This window comes from Camellia sinensis, chromosome 6 (assembly GCF_055761805.1).
Source record: "Camellia sinensis isolate YWXY chromosome 6, ASM5576180v1, whole genome shotgun sequence".
NCBI classification, from domain to species: domain Eukaryota; kingdom Viridiplantae; phylum Streptophyta; class Magnoliopsida; order Ericales; family Theaceae; genus Camellia; species Camellia sinensis.
The window spans coordinates 199,128,049-199,150,255 of NC_138966.1; the positions used below are offsets into that span (position 1 = coordinate 199,128,049).

At 33.1% G+C, this 22,207-nt stretch overlaps 1 protein-coding gene and 2 long non-coding RNA genes across 4 annotated transcripts in view; all 3 read left to right on the plus strand.

Moving 5' to 3' along the window:
• The first annotated feature begins 1,556 nt into the window (after positions 1-1,556).
• On the plus strand, positions 1,557-6,454 carry LOC145792506 (uncharacterized). The gene is made up of 3 exons (XR_014331903.1): positions 1,557-1,636; positions 1,819-1,874; positions 6,392-6,454. It is a non-coding gene; the product is annotated as an uncharacterized LOC145792506 (long non-coding RNA).
• A 3,997-nt stretch (positions 6,455-10,451) lies between these two features.
• The window catches only part of LOC114284557 (uncharacterized), a 55,482-nt gene continuing 43,726 nt past the window's right edge, over positions 10,452-22,207 (plus strand). Inside the window, exons 1-6 of one of the 2 annotated variants that reach the window (XM_082875827.1) lie at positions 10,457-11,013; positions 11,117-11,695; positions 11,795-11,887; positions 13,173-13,274; positions 13,385-13,830; positions 18,032-18,314. In XM_082875827.1, coding sequence (XP_082731953.1) covers positions 11,876-11,887; positions 13,173-13,274; positions 13,385-13,804 — 534 coding nt within the window. In that variant the 5' untranslated portion in view covers positions 10,457-11,013; positions 11,117-11,695; positions 11,795-11,875 and the 3' untranslated portion in view covers positions 13,805-13,830; positions 18,032-18,314. Of the gene's footprint in view, positions 11,014-11,116; positions 11,696-11,794; positions 11,888-13,172; positions 13,275-13,384; positions 13,831-18,031; positions 18,315-22,207 lie in introns of those variants that run through there. The other variant, XM_082875828.1, reaches the window with a different exon arrangement.
• LOC145793155 (uncharacterized) lies at positions 21,064-21,995 on the plus strand. The gene is made up of 2 exons (XR_014333792.1): positions 21,064-21,400; positions 21,482-21,995. It is a non-coding gene; the product is annotated as an uncharacterized LOC145793155 (long non-coding RNA).

Consider the following 22,207-nt stretch of genomic DNA (forward strand, 5'->3'; position numbering starts at 1 on the left):
ATTCATCAACAATTAGTCATCATTTAATTGGTGTACATATGTATCTTGCTTAATGAGATAAATCTAGTATAATCATGTATAAGCCACATTAAGCCGTATTCAGGAAAAATTCTTATAGCACCCACCAAAATCACAAATATATTTTAATCCTTAATTTTTACAAAAATTTTAAAATTCTAATGTATTTGTTACACTATCACATCAATGCTACCAATAATACTGAATAACTACTTTTAGTGGCCTCGTTTGGGAAGTTTGATATTTTAGTAGGTTATTTTCCTATACTAACACTACAAGAAAACACATTTTTGGTGACCAGTTTTGGCTACCAAAACAAATTTAGTCGCCAAAAGTGCCAAAATTAATTTTAGTTGGCAAAAGTCAACTTTTTAGCTACTAATTTTTTTTAGTAGGGGAATGTTGATTATTCACGACTAAAATAAATTTAGTAGCTAAAAATATTACAATTGGCCACTAAAAAATATTTTAGTAGCTAAACATATCTCCATTAGCAACTAAAAATACTTTCAGTAGCTGTAGAGGCACCTTTAGCTACTAAATTGTTTGGTAGCCGAAGGAAAATAAAAAAATTTATTTTTGATCTTTGGTGACCAAAAGTTTGGTCGCCAAAAATATCTTTTCAGCGACAAAATTCATTTTAGTCGCTGTAGACCTACTTTTGCCTACTAAATTGTTTGGTAGCCGAATGAAAATAAAAAAATTTATTTTTGATCTTTGGCGACCAAATTTGGTCGCCAAAAATATCTTTTCAGCGACAAAATTCATTTTAGTCGCTGTAGACCTACTTTTGCCTACTGAATTGTTTGGTAGCCGAATGAAAATAAAAAAAAAAAATTATTTTTGATCTTTGGCGACCAAAATTTTGGTCGCCAAAAATGATTAAACAAAATAGTTATTTTATTTTTATTTTTATGAAAAGGTTGTCAAATCTTAACAACGTTGTTCATAAACATTGTTAACAATGACATTTTATCCACTTGAAATTTGACTTTCTTTTTTTTTTAAATTGGAAAAATAAAATTGAAATAAACTTCTTTTTTAAAAATAAAAATAAAAATGAAAATGAAACATGCTTATTAATTAAATAAAAATGAATTCCCATTAGTAGTAGGTATATGAATAAAACAATTAGATTTATTGAATTAAGTAGTAAAAGCCAGTTGGCTTTATTAGGCTATCATCTTCTAAATTAATTTAAGGTTTACTTTAATATAATAAACTAGTTACAACTGCATAATAAATTAATTAAATCCACTTGACACGTGATTTCTTCACCTGTCTTTATCTATGACAAAATATACATATTGCATGTTCTAAAATTCTAAATCAAATTGATTAGTGCCTAGTTAGTCATGCAGGAGTCCCAAAAAAAAATTAAGTATATTTTACAATATCTATATAATAAGACAAAACGGTTTTTGAAAATATGTTAGAGACAATTGTCCTACTAAGACATTTCAATGACTATGATTCATTTGTCTATTTAAATAGATGGCTGAGATGAACCCCTTAAATATATATCAATCCCCTTCCAGCACCACTGTTACATATCTGTTCCGTTTGGGAAGTTCAACCTAATGAAGTAATGATGGTTGGGGATAACCTTAAAGATGATGTGAGTTCTGCTCTATTTCTCTCTCCATCATTTGCACCATATTTGTTAAGAACATTTCTGATTCATTTTGAGGTGCTATTTTTGTATATATATATTTTTTAATTTCACATTCTTTTATCAAATTTGTTTGAATCAAAACATGCTTTTGTGTAAATTAAAGCTCCTTTACTTGGTCTTTGCAGGTTGCTTGTGGGAAACGAGCGGGAGCATTTACATGCTTGCTTGACAAAACAGGGAGGTATGATTCTCCCAAATACATAGATGTGGAATTTAAGCCAGATTACAAGGTGTCTTATCTTGCCCATGTTCATTCACTACTGGAAGCAAATTTTGACCTGACACCATGATCCACACTTTCCTTGACAATAAAAATTTGCATTGTTAAATTGAGTAGCATTGAGATTCTCAGACCATTTATTAGTTGGTGGATACACCTATTTTTGATCCTATGAAGAATTCATAGGAGAAGCTTTGTGAAGTACGGAGACAGGAAAATACCAAGGAAATATTGTGTATTTGAAAGACAAAGATCTTTCTTTAGTTTAGCATCTTATGGTAGTGTTGATATGCTGCAGAGTCATCGAATATGTCACGACCCAAACCCGGTACCCCAAGGGTTTAATGTCGTAACAAGATAAATGAAATAAAATAAGGAAATTCGGAAAATTTTACAACGCAAACGGATAATTTAAATAAATTAGAATAAGTAACTGGGTATCAACTGTTTATTTTAAAGGTGATAAGCATAGTCATTGGAGCTTCATAGTATTACAAGAGTTTAATAATAGAAGACAGAAATCTAAAAAAAAAACAAAATAACATAGCGATTCATTTTCCATCTTGATCCCGCTAAATCTCGTCACCTGAAAGGGGTAACAGCTATAAGCACATAGCAGAGTGAGAAATATTATACTATGAGGGCACAAAATAGCCATGGATATTTATTTAAGCTAAAAACATTATAAATTGAGTTGAATTGAATACATAATTTAATTAAGTGCCAGAAACTGAAATAATCACTATAACCACGGTACATCACTAAGTGACTAGCACTACACTGGTCAATGGATCCATGACAAACACTGGGCTACAAAGTGGTCAATCACTAAGCCAATGGTTATTTAAGTCCCCCAAGGCATGGGACTCCCGTGGTGGTATTCACAAAACATATTTTCACATAAGGTTATAGCCAAATATTCTTTAAAATAAAAACAAACATATCCATGAGTTTCCTTTTAAGCAAATAGGGTTCAGAAATAAAACCACGTAACTGAAATCTTTATAAAACATAACTTTTATTAATATACTAATAAAATATAACTTGTATAAAACAGATTTTGGTAAGTCAAAACATAAATAAAATACATTTTGGTAACTCAAGGTATAATATAACTCACCTTAATAGTGACCCTTAGCCTTACTCCACTAACCCAACTTATTTACGTACTTCTCCCACTCTCTTTTCTTTCTTTCTTCTTTCTTTCTTTTCCTTTCTTCTTTTCTGTTTCTTACTTCCACAGATTGAACAACTTCTCACTATTTATAGTGAGATGAGTCCACCGATTGGCCGACACGTGGCCGATTCGAATCGCTCCCCAGATTATTTCTGATTCACCCGAGATTCATACCTATCTTAAGAATTAATTAGGATAACAATTAAGATAATTACATTTGACCCAACAATTAAGATAATTACATTTGACCCAATATTTTAATATAATTATATAAGTAAATTAATTTTTAATTAAATTACACATTAACACATACCAACAGAAAATTAATTATTTATTTTATTACCATAGCCATTATTATTATTGTTTATATTATTATTTATTCCCTCTTTTTTTCTTTTTCTTTTTTTTATTTTTATTTTTATTTTTATTTTTATTTTTATTTTTATTTTTATTTGTACTATAAATTTTATAGTTAGCCTCAAATAATAATCCCTAATTAATAACCCAACGCCATTCTAGATTTATACATTTATTCATGTAATAATCTATTATCACGTGCAACCATAATTATATATAAATATAAATATTTATATGGACTTGACTAAACGTTCGAGGTGTCACAGAATATATAGGTTTCCTTGCCAAAGTACTCTTGGATAGATTTCCTGCACATCTTTGTTTGTTGTTATCATTGTATTATGAGGCTAGCTGTTAATGCTTTGTTTGTGGGATGTAAGATTGTTGTTGTATATCTATATGTAATACTTTTGACCCATTTTATAATGCGATTTCTTTCTCCCTTTGGTGCAATGCAATGCATATTTTAAAATTACAATGAAGTTTATATGTTTATTTTTGACTAAATGATGAAATAATGTGGCTACGATTATTTTGATTCTTTTTATGTTTGATTTATGATTTATACGTATGGATTTACAAAATGAACAATTTAAATCACTTGAGTGAGACTTGAGGTGAGGCTTATAGTAAGACTGCATGCCTGATCCACTTTTATAGACTAGAGGCAATCCTGATGATAATTGACCTTAATTTTGATGATGACAGTTTGAATTAAAGAAGATAATAAGTCAATTTTCTTTAATCTCAAATATTCTTATATTTCAAGTCACTCCGTCCGTTGCACCACCACAGAACTTAGGCACAATGCAGTGTCCTGATTACATAAAATATTCAAAATCTGTAAAATTAGTGTCTCCCTTCATCGCTAGAAAGAGTTCATGCAGCGTTTCATAAATCCTCTCAGAACAAGGGTGGATTTTATCAGCAACATAACAGCTGTGAGTTTCGCTAATAATATATCTCTGCAAATGTGTGTGTATATGTATGAGGAATTTGGGGATCCTAGAGAAGAGAAAGAAGAAGAAAAATGAAAATCATATGTCTCTGGAAATGTGTATATATATATATGTATATATCAGTCGATCTATGTATTGGAGAGAAGTGAATTACAGAGTTGGAAAGAGAAAAGCAGACAAGATCTTGATCACAGTTGACCGTTTCAAATGAGATAAAAAAATTACTAACAAATGAATGAAAACATTTTTGGAATAACAACTCATATGAGAAAAATAAATATTAAAGAGCTGTTTGAGATTTGCTTATTTAGTGTATTTTTTAATTTTTTTTATAAAAAAATGTGTAGAAAAATAGAAAAAGAATGAGACATAAATAAGTATACTCATCAAATAAGTGGAATTATTTAGATTATTCCTGAACAGGAGGGTTTTTGAATCTTCAATATATTATTTAGTATACTAAGACATTTGAACAGTTCAGATTTGTTCAAATTACAAAACGGCTGTGATGTATGCTATGTGTACATTTTTCACTTTCCCATTTTTTTCTCTTACTTTTTCTTTTTCTCTTTCTCACCCACCTTTCCCATTATCTCATAAATAATCCACGAATGACCCCATGATTCCACATTCTTCATTTTCTTTTTTATTTTATTTTATTTCCCCCTTTCCTTTTTTTCCTCCCTGTTTATTTATTTATTTATTTATTCACTTATTTTAATTTACACCGTGCTTGCAGGCACAGGCATACACTAGTAAGAATATATGAGAATATAAGAAAAATTTTAAAATATAAGAATATAAGCAAACATAAGAATATAAAATATAAGAATATAATATTTTAAAATATATCTGTCATAAAATTTTAAAATATAAAAATATAAGAAAATATAAAATATAAGAATATAATATTTTAAAATATATTATTATATTTTTCAGTAAAAAAAATATTAAGACAAATATTTAAGATAATTTAATATTTTTAATTTATAATTTTATTACTTATATTTTTATTTAAATATAATTTAAATATATTTGTTATGTCACGGTTCGATTTGCTCACCGGTCCGATTTTTAAAACATTGGTTTGAATCTGTATAGAAACTTTGTAACATTTACTTCTATTTTCTTTTAAGATAATAAATTAATATTTTAAATTTTATTTTTGTATCACATGAACCATTGGGCAACATCTAAAAAAACACCTATTTTAAGATAATTCATTTTTTCGAGCTGAATCTAAGAAATATATATGTTTTAAAAATTCAAAATAAGCAACAAATATTTACTATTTTTTGTTAATTTTTATCTTTATTGAATTATTTTTGAAATTTTAGAAAAAAATTATAATTTTTCGATTCGTTTTGTCGAATGAAAACGAAAAATAAAAAAAATGTCACATTTTTACCTTTGGCGACCAAAATTTTGGTAGCCAAAAGTTTATTTTTGGAAATAATTAGTTTCGGCGACTAATTGGATTTTGGTTGCCAAATAATGCAGTTTCACCGACTATGTTTTTGGTAGCCAAACGTGCCACGAAATTGTGGAGGGAATATTACTTTTTCATAATATATATTAGCGAAGAAAATAGTTTTTGGTCGGTAATAAATATTTTTTTCTTCTATTTTCATTGCAAAAGTATCCCAGTTCCCTCCCTCTCGCACTCCCGCCTCTATCACTGCTCTGTCTCCATCGCAAGAGTTGCTGTATTATCCCCCGAACTCCCTCCCAGGTATCTCCCTCTCTCTCTCTGTATCTCCCTCTCCATTTCTTAAACATCTCACAAGGCCTCTCGGTTTCCCTCTTTCTCTCTCTCTCTCTCTCTCTCTCTCTCTCTCTGTTTACACACACACACACACACATACATGCATATATATATATACACACACACACACGAATCATATATTCACAACCTTGATTCCATATATACTCGATTATATACACAAATCATATGTACACTCACGCCTCTGCCCTCTTCTCTACAGGAATAGTCTCCATCGCCCGAACTCCCCCGAACTGGATCATCCCCCAAACTCCCTCCTAGGTATGTTTGAATTTCGCATTTGTCACTCCCTCTCTCTGTATCTCCCTCTCGATTTCCCTCTGTTTCTATCTGTCTCTGTTTACACACACACACATATACATACATATATATACATATATATATGCATATATACATATATATATCTACATATATATATATATGTCAAAACACAGAGAATATGAAGTACGAAATGCCCTCAATTAGGGCATTGTTATTGAAATATGATTCAAATTAAAAATTAGGGCAATGCTTGGGGTGAATCAAGCCATTTGCTACATAAACTAGGGCAAAGTCTTGTAGTAGTAGTACATATAAAAGAAGAATTTTTATGGTTTTGAGTAAATATACTAGCTGCTCGTTGCTTTTGGATGCCTTGGTAAGAATGTTGAGGTACTTAATACATACCTACTGTTCTTCTTCATAGTTGCATTTCCAATGTATGAAATTGATGTAATATGTGGAGGTTGAGAATCTTGAGATATGAATGATTTAAAAATCAACAAATGAATAAGTATTCACACTTGAGGTATGATATTTTGTGTCTTGGAAAAGAGATGCAGTGATCATAGTTTTGGTAAAACAAGGGCAGGGATTAGATTGTCCTTGTAGATTCTTCGGCTGATGTTGTGTTCTTGAATGAACATATAGTAGTAGCTTGGTACCCATGGATCATGACTTTCGATCTGTTGGCCTAGCTGTGTATGCTTTTTTTTTTTTAAACATTTGGTGTCACTGTGCATTTTAAGTTGAAATATGCTTGTAGAATATAATAATATTGTAAGTGAACATTCAGGGAATTGACTAACCAAAATAATTTCTTGAGATTAAATGGATTTTATTTTCTATGTACTTGTGATCAGCTACATTCATCCTTTGTCCTTGACCTTAGTTTTTTGTTTTTGGGTTTTAAATCATGGGTTGCATTTCTTAGTTTTCCCTCTGGTGCCTTTGAGACTGGGTGCAATTATTGATCTTTTTGCTTATGAGAAATATATCTTCGTTGACGTTCTCTAAAGTCTTTCTGAGATGCATTCATATTTTAATAATCATCTCTTGTATTTCCAGTTGCCGCATCTCTTTCGCAATGCTATGGAATTTTTTCCATAAAAAATCATTATGTTCTTGCTGATCAGAATATTTAATTCAGTTTTCTGGAAATTTATTTTTGGTAATCTGAATGGGGTGATTTAAATCTGGTTCTGAATGGTTTCTATGCAAGAAATTGCCGACTAACATGTGAAGTCATAAATCTTTGAACACTTCTCACACTTCCATTTCTTTTCCCCATGTTTTCTGGCAAAAGTGTTTCTTGATTCCATTGAGATCACCAAGAGCCCTTGAAGGATTGTGGTGCACACAACTAGGCTTAGGGCACACATAGTGCTTTATGTTATCTTCTCTTTTTCTTTGCTTCAGCGTCCATGGAAGGTTGTGTCCTCTCCTGTGAAGCTGCAAGTTTTGATCTCTCTAAAACCCCACCTTGTGTTTTGTTTATTTCATTTTTAAAATTTTTAGAAATGGTCATTGGATGTGCAACGATTGATTTCAGCCGTTGCAACAATGCATAGCTCATGTGTTTGCATCGATGTTGTAAATTTTGCTTTTACTACCTCAACCTCACGAGTACCCACGAGCCACTGTTTTTTTTTTAATAAATAACATGTATGCACACACACTATGAAGAGCATGAAAATGATGAGGATGGATTAATGGCTTAACTTCCATAATTACGCATTGTTTTAGAACAAATCGTGTCACAAAGTCCCACCCTAAAAGAGATTTATGTGACAAGCCAAACAGTGAATGAAAAACAACATAATCTATCTCAACTTGAAATGCGTGTTCTCATTTGTTCCTTGGTTAATCTTTGTGTGAGTTGTAGGTGACAAAATGGACAAGAGTTGGATGACGATAAATAATAGGCTGACAAGTAAAGAGTATCAACAAGGGGTGAAGTCATTCCTTGATTTTGCTATGGCAAATTTAGGCGTAGAGGATGACATTAGGTGTCCGTGTGTCGATTGCATTAATGGCACAAAATATAGCAGACAAGTTGTGTGGATGCACTTGATCCGAAGAGGAATGGCATCTTCGTATTTAACTTGGGTGTATCATGGGGAACATGTTCCCGTGTCTCGTCCTAGTGCATCAAATGACCAATGTTGAGGTAGTGGCGAATGTATGACAGATATCGATGATCCGCCCATGGATGAGTTACCTATTATGTTGGAAGAAATTTACGTGAGTGGTCTTATGGATGATCATTTTAGAATGAGTGGTCTTATGGATGATCATTTTAGAAGAAATTTACGTGAGTGGTCTTATTGAGAAAACAATCTTGCATGATTACCAAGTGTGGAATTATGTTACATATCCTGATTCATTTTAGAATGAAAACGAAAGGTGTTTTCATATTCATCACTAAATTAGCTATGTGCTTCCATTGCCTATTAAAATGATTATTTATTTCTAATTTTTGTAGGTATTCTCATCTGATCCAGCTTACAATACCGAAGATCCGCAACTACTTTATAAAAGCACTTACTAGACCTAACCCAGATAACCGCGGTTGTAGGCAGCTGCTCCTAAATTCTCGATTCTAACTAAATGCAATGTACAGAAAGCTCTAGATCTCTTTGTTGTTGAGCTAGTGAAGGATCTAATTGGTTGATTGTAGAGGGACCACCGATCACTGTCTTCTGATGCCAGAGTTCTGTTGTTTGTAAACACTGTAAGTTTCTCCTGTAGCGTCATTGTCCCGGATTACTGCTGGCTATGACTATCAATGATGTTACTTTGATAGATTTAGATGGTTATATTGACTATAAATGTAATCTCTTGTGGGTTCAAAATTGATGCCGTTAGCTGATGGGCCATGGTTGTTTTCCAGTAGCACCTGTTTTTCAGGGTTTATGGTCTAAAAAAGGTGAGGGATCTTATGTTCCCAAATTCAACTGTCTCTGCATACTTGTCCCTGTCTCACACTCTCAGTTGTAAGTACAATATAGTGAATCTCAAGAAAAGATTCTTGAAACACGATCAATTGACTGGCTCAGGATCTTGTTTTTTTTTTTATCTTTATGCTATTGTCCCAAAATGCTTAAGTCAATGAATCATGTGAGAAATATGTGGTGTAGGAATCTCATGATTCAACGGCTAGGAATAATATAAATATAATTCTATTGAGATAGGGAGATAGAGGGGGGAATTTAGGACATCGGATCTTGTATGGATAATTGAAAGTGCATTGGGACAAAAGAATTTAGTGACAGATTTTAGAATTTTATTTTTTGAATAGAAGCCTTAGGGTCTATAACAAAAAATGAAAAAAAAAATAAAAGAAATAAAGAAAAAGAAAGAAATGACCTGTGAAGGATAAATAGAGATGCAAAAGTATTTGCAACAAGTGTGCAAAAGGAATGAGTCGGGTTGCTTAAACTAGCTCGTATGTGCCCAGTTAGAGAGTTTGAGTCATAGATGACCTTGTGATATTCTCCACATCGTCTTATATTCTCCACATCATTGGCATTTTAACATTTCACTGGGATAGCCCGAATGAGATTTCTTTCTCAGAGTTGATTAGAATGCTCTTGCTTCTTTTTGGCCTCATTTTGTAATTTTCTAACATTAGTTATGGTTTGAATTTGTGCAGGAAGATGCTAAGTTGCTGATTTTATTTTCTTGTTCTTGGTATTGCAACACTGTTAGGGCATAAAGGAAGTGCGAAATCCATCTATTCTCATCCAACAAGCCCTGGTAAGTTGCACTTGTGATTTTCTTGTTCTTGGTATCCTTCTGAGTTTGTTTTTTATTGGTCTGTATGTAGTAGTAGAGGTGAATTTGTTAATTGCAAAGGTCATGACACAGGTGTGTAGTTGTTTATTCTAGTGGATGATTATAAAGATAGCATGCAATGTGGATGGTATTTACGGAAGTGTGTCGTATGTCCATTGCCCTGTGATAGGGAGGTGCAAGGTGGATATGCTATAAATTTTTCTTCATGTATGATAATATGAGATTGAAATATGCATCAGACTGGGGCTTGCTGCCACTAAATCCCAATAAGTCCAACAATTTGTTTCTTTTGAAAACTACTATAACCAAGAGTGTGCTCCCAATCCATTGTTTATTCATGAGTTTCTTTTGAAAACTACAATTTGTTTCTTTTGCTGCCACCTTATTTTCTTTTATTCATCAGTTTATCAGTTTATTTTTCAGTTTATTCATGTGATGTATATTTATCAGGTTATTCATGTGATGTATTTTTATTAGTTTATTCATGTGACACAAATTTAATCCAGAACATAAAACACTGTTCCAGCATCAGGCATCAGGCAAATTGGAAAATGGTTCCTGGATTAAAGACTGGTCGGCTTCGAAAAAAGACACTCACGCAGCCAGAAACAGACTCGCCAGCTGCTATTCCTTCAGGATCAACCGTTGCTCCATCTCGTGTTCTCCCCGTCCCATCAAATGTGGGACCATCTCATAATGCCACTAGCCAACCAATGGTTGATTCTGATGAGACATAAGCCCCATCTGAAACGCAGCCGAGTGGCGTAGGTAAGATTAAAGTGTATCAAATGTGTCAATTATCACTTGCCATTGCCATTGTTTTTTTGTACCCAATTTGTAGCCCATTTTCGTGTTGTTATTTTGTTAACAGGGACTTCGAAGCCCCTACGTGTACGCGGACCGACACGTGACAAAGGCATACAAAAAATAATTTGAGCCAAGAAAGGGGAAAAATGTTATGTTCACATCGATCGTGAGTTGAATGCAATGACTGGCAAGTATGCCACTCCAGCAACTAACGAGTTAGGAATTCAAATTAGAACCTTGTGCCCTTTGAAAGATGTGAGGTCATGGCTGGATCTTGATGAGACTACAAAAGCTGTCGTCATCCAAGGAGTTCTTGTAACTAATATTACTTGTCCACAAGATGTAATTGTATTATGTATGCTAATAAGAAAGACTATTATTTAATGATTACAATTTCAATTTGTTATGCTTGTAGGACAAGTTTCAAATTGGAAACGATTTCCACAATGACTTACAAGCACAAGAGATTGTGAATAAGAAGGCCCATGGGTTGTACAAAGATTGGAGGTACACCTTGAAGCAAGAGTTCGAATTGTTAGAGGGACTTCCACGTGATGACATCTATGCTCATCCGCCTGTAGGGGTGAGTTTAGATAATTGGAAGCATTTGATCGATGTGGCATGGCAAGATGCATCTCACCAGGTAAAATAATAGACTAGATAGAGTACATACATCTATGTGAAAATGTGATATGCCTTAGTATTTACCAAAAAATTGTTTATCTGTTTGTCTTATTTTTAGAAACGGTCAAAAGCTGGCAAGAGTAATAGGAGTCAATTGCCGTACAATCATACCAATGGGTCTCGCTCATTTCCTATCGCAATGGCTACTATGGTGAGTTTGATGTTTTTTAAAACTTGAATCCTTTGTAATGTTTGGATATGAAAATGTTATGTTGTGATACATATATATATATATATATATATGTTGAACTCTGTTACTAAACATCTACTATTTGCCAAAAAAAACTGTGTGGAAAGAATCTGTTAATGATACCCTTGCTAGATGTTTGCATTCGAAATCTGTCCAAGGACTATACTCTGTTTTTCATTCGAAATCTGTCTCGCAAAATCTGACTGGGAAAATTTGTTTCAATTCTGTTTGACAAAATCTGTTTGACAAAATCTGTTTGAATAAATATGACGTACAATCTGTTTGCAAAAATCTGTTTGAACTAATCTGAAAAAGTCTGTTTGTAAAAATCTGTTTCAATTGTGTTTGGAAAATTCTGTTAGTGATACTCTGATTGGTCTGTTTCAATCAGTTTGTAAAAATCTGTTACAAAAAATCTATTTTTAGAAAGTCAACACATGTTAGAATACACATAATCTAAAGTGGTTATAAGTGGCTATCTGGGAAAATCTGTTTGCAAAAATCTGAAAAATGTGTTCGCAGAAATCTGTTGGAACATCTGCATTAAGTCCTCTACTGCTGTCTTGAATAGTATGGTGTTGAATAGTCTGGTCTGTTCTGCCTGTCTCTGATCTACTAGTGGTTATGCAATGTGCTATAGTTAGGTTGGTGTGCCTTGGTTGGTTGGTCATCTATGAATGTTTTTTGGTGTGCATTGTCTGGTATGCTCTGAACTAGGTTGCTACAGCTGGGTTACTGTGCCATGGTTGGTTAGTATGGCTGGTAAGACATCTCAGATGTGTGGGGATTCTGTTGGTCATGTATGAATGCTTCCTGAGTTCCACTTCTGCAGACTTCTATGACATCTTGGTTGATCCAGCAGTGGTCATTTTGCAGTGGTCATTTTGAAAAAATCTGCAAAGGATTTGTCTGGAAAATATAATTCTGTTAATGATAATCTTCTTGAATTCGAACTTTGTATAAACTACAAATCTGTTTGCAACAAATTTCCAAATCTGTCTCCAAATCTGTTCAGACATTTGTTTACAAAGCTGTTAATGAAAATTTGTCTATACAAATCTGTCTGCAAAGAAATGTGTCTAAACTACTAATCTGTCTGCAAAAACTCTGTTATCATACAAATCTGTCTGCAACAAATCTGTCTGCAAAAATCTGCTTAATCTGTTTAAACTACTAATATGTCTGCAAAAATCTACAACAAATCTGTCTGCAAAAATCATTGATTTATACGTTGATGTGTTAACAGGTAGCAAAAAATAGAGATTTGGATTTCCCAAAGTTCTATGAGGACAGCCACACTTCAAAGAAAACGAATGATCGGATCCATCCGAAATGTCGTGAGTTGCATGTAAGTATGTGACAAGGAAATATATGTATTCAATATTTTCTTGTACTTAGTACCCAGTAATACATATATGTTGCCAAAGTATTTTTCGACTTATTTATTTGCAATGATAGCAAGAGATGGTCAATGTACAAGCGACTGCCATCGAGTCGGGGACGCCATTGACACAGGAGGAGATTTCAATGCAAGTGCTTGGAAAAAAGAAAAGGTACTTGCTTGGATTTGGGAGTGGCCCACAACCCTCTACCATATTTGCATCACGAGCACACGATAAGGACATGGAGGAAATGCGAGCTAAGGTGGAGGCACTTCGTGAGGAGCGACAAAAAGATCATGACGAGTTAATGAAAGAGCGAGAGGAGCGCGAGAGATGTTACAATGAACTGTTGAAAGAGCGAGAGGAGCGCATTCAATTATCCAATGAGATGTTGAAAGAGCGGGAGGAGGGACAAAAGGCAAGGGATGAGACAAATGCAAAGGTCGAGCATCTTAATAACGTAGTCGCCAAACTGTCACAACTCTTGGGAATCTAAGTTGGGCATCCGACGTTTGCTTTTTGGTAAGAACAATTTCATTAATTTCACACTTACTTTGTTTAAATATGTTCGTTTTAAGAGTTGAAAATGTCATCAATTTGGGAGTTAGGGTTGAAAATGTCACAAACATAGTCGAAAAAAGGCGTTCGGGGGCCGAAAATGAAAAACAACCCCCCAAGCCACTATTTTTTCGTAACGGGAAGCTTCCCGGTGATAAATGTGACATGTAGGGACAGACGGTATGTAAGTAGGACACAAAAGTTAGGATTTAGGGTTGATAATGTCATAAACTTAGTCGAAAAAAGGGGTTCGGAGGGCGAAAATGCAAAACTGCCCCCGAGCAACTGTTTTTTCGTAACGGGAAGCTTCGCGGTGATAAATGTGACATGTAGGGACATATGGTACAAAAATAGGACACCTACGTTGTGAGTTAGAGTTGAAAATGTCATAAACTTGTTTCTTAATTGCCAACCCTGTAATCATGCTGTAATGCCATCTTATCCAACAACTTAAAACCTTATTTATTTATTTTTTTTGTGTGTGTTAATTGGTTCATTTATCTATTTATATTTGCCATGCTTGGTTTATTTATTAATTGGATTAAATCATAAATTAAGCACCTGAGATTCACTAGTCTTTATTAATACATATTGAAACAACTTTCCATCATGTAAAAACAAAGGTATGGGCTTAGTTGTGGTCTGTGTACACATTGTAATTTTTTTTTTCTTTTTATGTGATGTTATTCATTGGTAGTAAAAATATTCTATAATTTTAGTTTATATAGACTCTGTATGTCTATGCCTATTCTGTATGTATTTGCCTAAAGTTCAACTATAAGTATTTTCCAACATCAATAATGGGAACATAATAACTAATACTTGTATGCAACTTTACTTTTGGCCTTTTTTGGAGTATTCAAAGGAAGAAATGTGGGTGACATTATAGGGATACATATCAGCTGAGGTGTTAATAGAGTATTATTTTATTCTCTCTTTTTTTGTTAATTTGCTGCTGGGTGAGTTTTATATATTGATGTATGTTCTACTTCTTAATTTTCTGAATTTCTTTAAGCCAACAAACCCGATTGAAGAAGCCTAATTGTTCTCTTCGGTTGTCCAATGACCACTGTGTTCATGAACTGCCCTTAACTCTTGGCTCTTTATTTTCTGCACTTCTTTAAGCTTCTTAATGTCCTTCATTTCCCACAATAAAAATTGAACAAGACTAGTCAATCACTCCATTTGTCCTACGACTACTATGTTGATGAAGAACAACCCCAAACTCATGGCCTTGTGCTACTAAGCTGTAAAGCTTTACCTAGTTTATACACCAAAGCAAATCCTACAGCTTCATGTATTTTCACCAACCAACGTAACAACATAAACTTATTACAATCAGCCTTAAGATGGCTTTTTAACCACTGCCCTGAACCATAGTTACCAAATCTTGTACTAGAGGGTATTTCTTTGTTTTCATACTACACCTGGTAGAAGGCACAGTTCTTTAGTCGTGTAAAAGTTGTGATTTGTGAAGTTCTAGTCTCAATGATGAGCTCGGTGTGGAATTTGATTCTCCCTTCCTTTCTCCATAGGTTAAAAACTAAAAGTAAATAAAAATAAAAAAATACAGAAAAAGAAACCAAGCCCTATGTAGTTCCCTTCACCCATGCACTGTGGTTTTCCTTGGTGGTTGGGACATGCCTTGAATCAATGCTGCAGGTGGCTTTGAAAGTACTGCTTTTGAGTCAACTACTAACCTTGGGAGTTATTGATGTTATTATTAATAACAAACTAGGTGTTTACTTAATTAGATTGAACTTACTTAGCAGTGTGCTTTATTAATCTTCTCTGATGTATTAATATCTGTTGTTGTGGTGTGAGCATCTGTAGAACATGTATATATATATATATATATATTAGTTTTTAACTTAATTGAGGGCGTAATGGTTTCATGTGAATGGTTGCATACAGCTCAGTTATTAGCTGATATTGAAATTGTACTTGATAAAGAAATCTATTACCTACGGATTTGTGAGGGTGGTTTTCAGCTTGATATCTCAAAATATGGTGACTTCTCGATCGAGAATGAGGATATATATATTCTGACCTGTTTGTTTGATCATGACTTTGATTGCATATGCCATGTTTGGTCTTTGATTTTCTAGGCATTATAATATAACTGGGCCCATATGCCTTTTAACCAAGAAACTTTTGTGTTTAACTTAACCATTTATTGCATAAGAGAAATATTGCTTCTTATGCAATGTGAAAGAGCTTATACTTGCATTATATTCTCATTCAAAGATTTATATATTGACCTGAGCTCTTGGATGAGAACTTATATGAAAATTATTTGGTTTTGTTGGGTTGTTTATTTTGCTTGATAATTTAAATTAGGGAAAGAGCTTATGGTTTATTTTTGTTTTAAAAACTCAATTTTATTTCCCTCTTTCCAGCTGGGAATCTGCGAAATTGAAATATTCAGAAGTTTCAAAAACTCATTTACTCTTGGTTTCCATTTTGATATCTGGTAAAATGAAAAGGTCAGATGATCAAGAATGCTGCTGTTATTGGTTCTCTTTTCTTTTCTTTTCTTTTCTTTTTTCATACATTCTCGGTTTTTTTTCATTCTCCCTTTTGATGGATCCACTACTTTTGAAAATGTGAAAATTGTTTTATTTTACTTATTTTTTCCCCTCCCACTACTGTTTCTTGGAAAGTTTTCAATGTACTTTTTTCTAAAATTGTTCTTAATGCAATGAATTAAAATTGTTCTGTGCGACTCATTTGAATCAGAAATGCTGACATAATTGAACTTATTGATGAAGAGTCTTGTACGCTTCGTTCTAGTTGATTAAGGTTTGTGGGTGTGTGGATCTCTGAGAACTCTCAGGTATCACTTGTGTGTGTGCACGCATGTTGTTGTTGCCACCTTATTATTTTGAGGAGCTTTTGTGTGGCGATGCTTTTAGATAATGTTAGGAATACTAAATTTTCTACCAAATAAATGACTAAATATAGCATTTTCCGATGCTTTTTTGACTAGAGTTGTTCCAAACTGCTGACATGTTTGATGATGTTGGGATGTCAAAATACTTAATTTTTTTGCTGAAGGTGCTTAAAATTGATCTTAATGCAATGAATCAAAATTTTGTTGTGTGAGTGACTCGTTTGAATTGGAAAATCTGATAAGTGAACTTATTGATGAATAGTCTTGTGTGCTTCCTTCTAGTTGCTCAGGGAGTGTTCATCTTTGAGAACTCCTGGTATGGTTTTTTTTTTTTTTTTTTGTTATTTTTGTTGTTGTTGTGGTCCAATTACATTGCATTTCTTGGTGTTTTGAAAATTATATGTGACGAAGGATATATCCTTAGAGTTAGGAGTTAGAGTTGAAAATATCATAAACTTAGTCGAAAAAAGGGGTTCGGGGGGCACCACTTTGCAAGAACTAAATGTGACGAAGGATATATCCTGTTGACCTAATCGTTTGGAAATTCGAACAATGGATTTGTAAAGTTCAGCTAAGGTTTAGGCGCAATTGTGTATTTGATAAGTTTAACTATCACCACTACAAAATGTGCAACAACAGTTGAACAATACACAGTTCATATATATAACATGGCCTCAAGATTTGGCTGATGGGAGGATAATTACTCAGCAACAGAACAGGGAACTTAGGACTAAAGAAGCCAAGTATTGAAGATACGTATCAAAATTAGATAGTAAGATGGAAGAATAGGTAAGCATAATCTTATATAGCTCTTGTCCCCATAAGCCTATAAAGAACCCATGGCATTACTCATTCACAAACAGAAGCATATCTACATCTATAAACCCACTAACTGGAAGCTTCATGGAGGTCACAAAAACATAAGCATAGTGAGTTTTATGGATACCAGACAAACTCTAATGATGGGTTCTCTTACATTTTTATAACAAATAATTTTTGGATGAAATGGTAAGTACACCCAAAATTTATGTAATTTCGTAATACCTACACAATTTACTTTCACATTTAAGTACTAAAATTTACTTAGATAGATTTAGAGATTAAAAAGCTAAAACAAGAACTCATGATGGGTCCATGTTTGGATGTCTTGCATTAGTTAATAAATATTACTCTCCTTGTCTTTTAATGTTTGAAATTATTACGATATATATATGTCGTCCAGAAGTGCCTCTACACGCACCGAACTAATGATTTGTTTCCCCTTTTTTGCAGATGTTTTTGGACATACAAATGTGGATATGTTTTTGTTGACAAGTACGTGAGGACATTGTTTTTATATCTCTATCCGTATATATAGTGGTTTGTACAAAATATTTTTTTGGTAGAGTAAATATCAGCTAATTTGGTAGAAATTAACATAGCACGTGGTACAAAATAGTTTTGTGGCAGTATAGAATATAATTTTTGTTGTGGTACAGAAGTTATAAGTGTACAATTAATTTGGTTATTCCAGTATTATGTATGGAATTAAATTCTTGACGTGGGATTAGACATGGTTCTTATGAAATTTGTAATATATATATAAGTGGACGTTCAATATTAATTTTTTGGATGGTTGGAACTGAAATGTGTGCACGTTGTTGAATGCTTGATAACATATTTACCGTTGATGGATTATATTGTTTATACAGGGTACAGGTTGTATTAATAATAGATTTAGTGATGGATTAATTTGTACAGGTTGTTTATAGAAAATTTTATTTTATTTTTTTTAAAAAAAAAACACGTTAAAGTATTTGGCTACCAAATATTTTGGTAGCCAAATACGTAATAGTTATTCTCAAATTATTTGGCCACCAAATATTTTGGTCTATAATAGTTATTCTCAAATTATGGTAGCACTTTTAGTGACTAATACATTAGTGGCGGAAACATACCTTTTGCCGACTAAACACAAGCTAGTAGCCAAATGTGTACTTTCGGCGACTAATTATTTAGTAGCTAAAAGTGATACCTTTTGCCGACTAAACACAAGTTAGTAGCCAAATGTAGTCATTCGGCGACTAATACATTAGTAGCGGACATACCTTTTGCCGACTAAAAACAAGTTAGTAGCCAAATGTAGTCATTCGGCGACTAATACATTAGTGGCAGAAAACATACCTTTTGCCGACTAAACACAAGTTAGTAGCCAAATGTAATCATTCGGCGACTAATACATTAGTGGCGGAAAACATACCTTTTGCCGACTAAACACAAGTTAGTAGCCAAATGTAGTCACTTTCGGCGACCAAAAAAATTTTAGTCGTCAATACTATCGCCGACAGGGTAAAGGCGACAAGCTTAGCGACAAAATATTATGGTCGCTAAATCGTTTCGGCGACTAAATATGTGACTTTTGGCGACCAATATTTTGTTAGCCAAAAGTGACATTTCTTGTAGTGTAAAATAGTTATGTTTGGGAAGATGGTTAGATTTTTTTTTTTTTGATTAGATGTAATATTTGTGAGAGAAAACGTGAAATGGTCATAGGTTTGATGTGACCTTTTGTTTTATTAACTATTTTAACTTATTTTGTTTTTTTATTTTGTTTTTGTTTTTATTTTTGTTTTTGTTTTTGTGAATTTTAGCCCCAAAAAAACCCAAACCCAACTTGCCAAACACCCCTATAGTAGTGTTTGCTCTTACAAAACTTATCCGAAATTCTCAAAAACTTATCCAAAATTCTCAAATCTCAATTATTTGGAGAAAAAAATTGGAATGTATATGCTTCTCTTTGTGCTTTGATTGCGCTACAAAATTATTCTTTATCTTTCCACATCACAAAAATTTCTTATTCTATTTTGATAACATTTTTGCATCTGGATTAAGATTGCACCAAGATTAAAAGCATTACAAATATCTATTATGGACACGTGGCATGTTTCATGAGAGAAAGATCCATTACAAAACAGTAAATAAGTAATTAAGAAGTTGATAATTATAGATTAATTTTACATACTGAGAAAAATAATTAAAAATTTGTTTAAAAACACATAAAACAGTCATGAGCTCCACCTTCCTCTGTTCTTATTTTGCCATGCATGCTTCTTATATGTTTTATTTCTTTCTATCTTTTAATATTACCCACCATTTGACATGGAAATTATAATTTTTTTTATAAGCATGTAGAATTACTCATAAATATATATATATATATATATTGAATTATCCACCACCAAATTATCTAAAAATTTGACAAAACACATTTGCAATGTTATATTTTTTTGATAGTTGACGCGTCGGGATTTTCCATCCATTTCCCAAACTATTTGAGAAACCCAAGTTCCTAGTCTAAACTATTCCACTGTACAAAAAAGTATATGCTTCTTGTTTTACAAGGACTAATACAAAAAGTATCTTCTCCCCCCACTTCACACTCCATTCCCTATTCCATTAAACATAGAAGAACCATTTTTTGCATGAGAAAACCCAAAGATTGTAAAAGATAGAGAAAAACTATATTCTCATTGATATCTATGGGTAATTATTGAGTAATCTCGGAATATAAATACGTAATTTGGTAGAGAAAATTGGTAAGTGGGTAATTGTGTTGAGTGATTGAGAAATATGAGGGACATATTAAATAATGATTGGTTAAAAAATACAGGCACGTAATGCTCTGAAAACATTTTATAATTTCCCGATATCCACATGGCCTGTCTCCTCTAGTGAGAAAGGGAGACTGACACACCATATGCTCTGTGCTTACTCTATATTCCATGTTTTATTCCTTCGAAAGCTATCAACATGGCAACTGTCAAATGAACTGTTTGATTACAAAATAAAAGATAAAACAACATATATTTTTTGTCTAAGATAACAAAGAACACAAAAATATACATAGTTCGATGTCGGCTGGTATTTTTTGAAATTTTCTTTTGGGTATATGATATTTTTGTTTTCTAAAACAGTCAAAACAATTATCCAACTTAAAAGCTTTCTGGGTCAAGAATCAAATCCCATATGTGTGAACACCCAAAAGCTTTTAATCCATGTGTACATAATAATAATCTTCACCTTAGGTTAATCTCTTTGATATATCTAGATAGAGCTGTGAATCAACCTTTAGTCTTTGATGACTTGGGTGTGTTGTCGTCACAAGATGATGTCTTGTCCCAATAAGGATAGTGTTTTTGATGACCCTCAACCGACCTTCAACTATGACAAAAAAAATAAATAAATAAATAAACAGAAACCAATTAGAGAATCAAATACAGAATACATGTAAATGAATAAGATTTTTTAAATGTGAATCCCAAAATTTTATTCATTCATAAACAAGAATAAACAAAAGAGAGGAAAGCAAGAGGGCTTTTATGTTGTGTCTATATAAAGGGCTTGTAGGCTTTAACATTTGTATCAAGACACAAAACAGAGCTTTAAGTTTAAGTGTTTAGCAAATTGTGTGCACTGTGAAATTTCTATGGCACGTCAGGCAGACCTTATGAAAATTGGAAGAGAAGGCTTTGCTCTTCTGGAGGAATTCTATGGAACACGAAACCGGAAGAAGCCTCATCTTCCTCTTCCTCCTCCTCCTCCTCCTCCTCCTCCTTTTCAAGAACCTCCTCAATATCAACAGGCTGCTCAAACATTTTTGAGGCCTATGGTCCACTATCCAAGCAAAGATCCTCCTTATCAAGAACCTCCTCAGTATCAACAGGCTGCAGAAACATTTTTGAGGCCTATGGTCCACTATCCAAGCAAAGATCCGATCATTTGTCACTACCGGGGAGGCCAAACTTATGAGATGGTAGTTATTACCGAAGCAACACACCATACAACACACCATAAGGTCTCCTCGACCCGTACATACTAAAGCTTTTTTTTTATTAGTATTATTTTAAAGTACTAAAACATGCTCCTCTGAGTAGCATTATAGAAGCAACATGATGGGTGTCCTAGTCAGTCCAAAGTCTCGAGAAAAAAGAAGGGAATGGATTTGCTAGCTCTTCTTGTACTGTTGAAGTGCTTTGTATGTTGTGGTTGTTTTATAGTTACAAAGTGTTCCTAGTTAAGTACCACAATTAGTACCATATAGCTCAGTATTTTAGAAGTGCATACTGAGACTATACTTGTGTACGTGTATTTCTGATCACTTTGCTGTAATAATATTTCTCATCTATTGTAATATTTATAGCATTAGTTATAGCAGTTTGTTTCTACTGAAAATCAAGTAAATTTTATCTTCCACTCATTTCCAGGCATTTAATGCATCAAGAGAGAGATAGAGAGACTAATTTGAAGGCCCAAACTATCAAATTTGCTCAAAATTTGGCTTAGATCACCTTTGAGTTTGCTTTTTCATTCGTTTCCAGTCAAACAATAAGATTCGAAGCAATTCTAAATACGTCCATCAAAATCACATTTTACTCACAAAAAAATTTGATTTTTTCTTGTGCTTTTGTA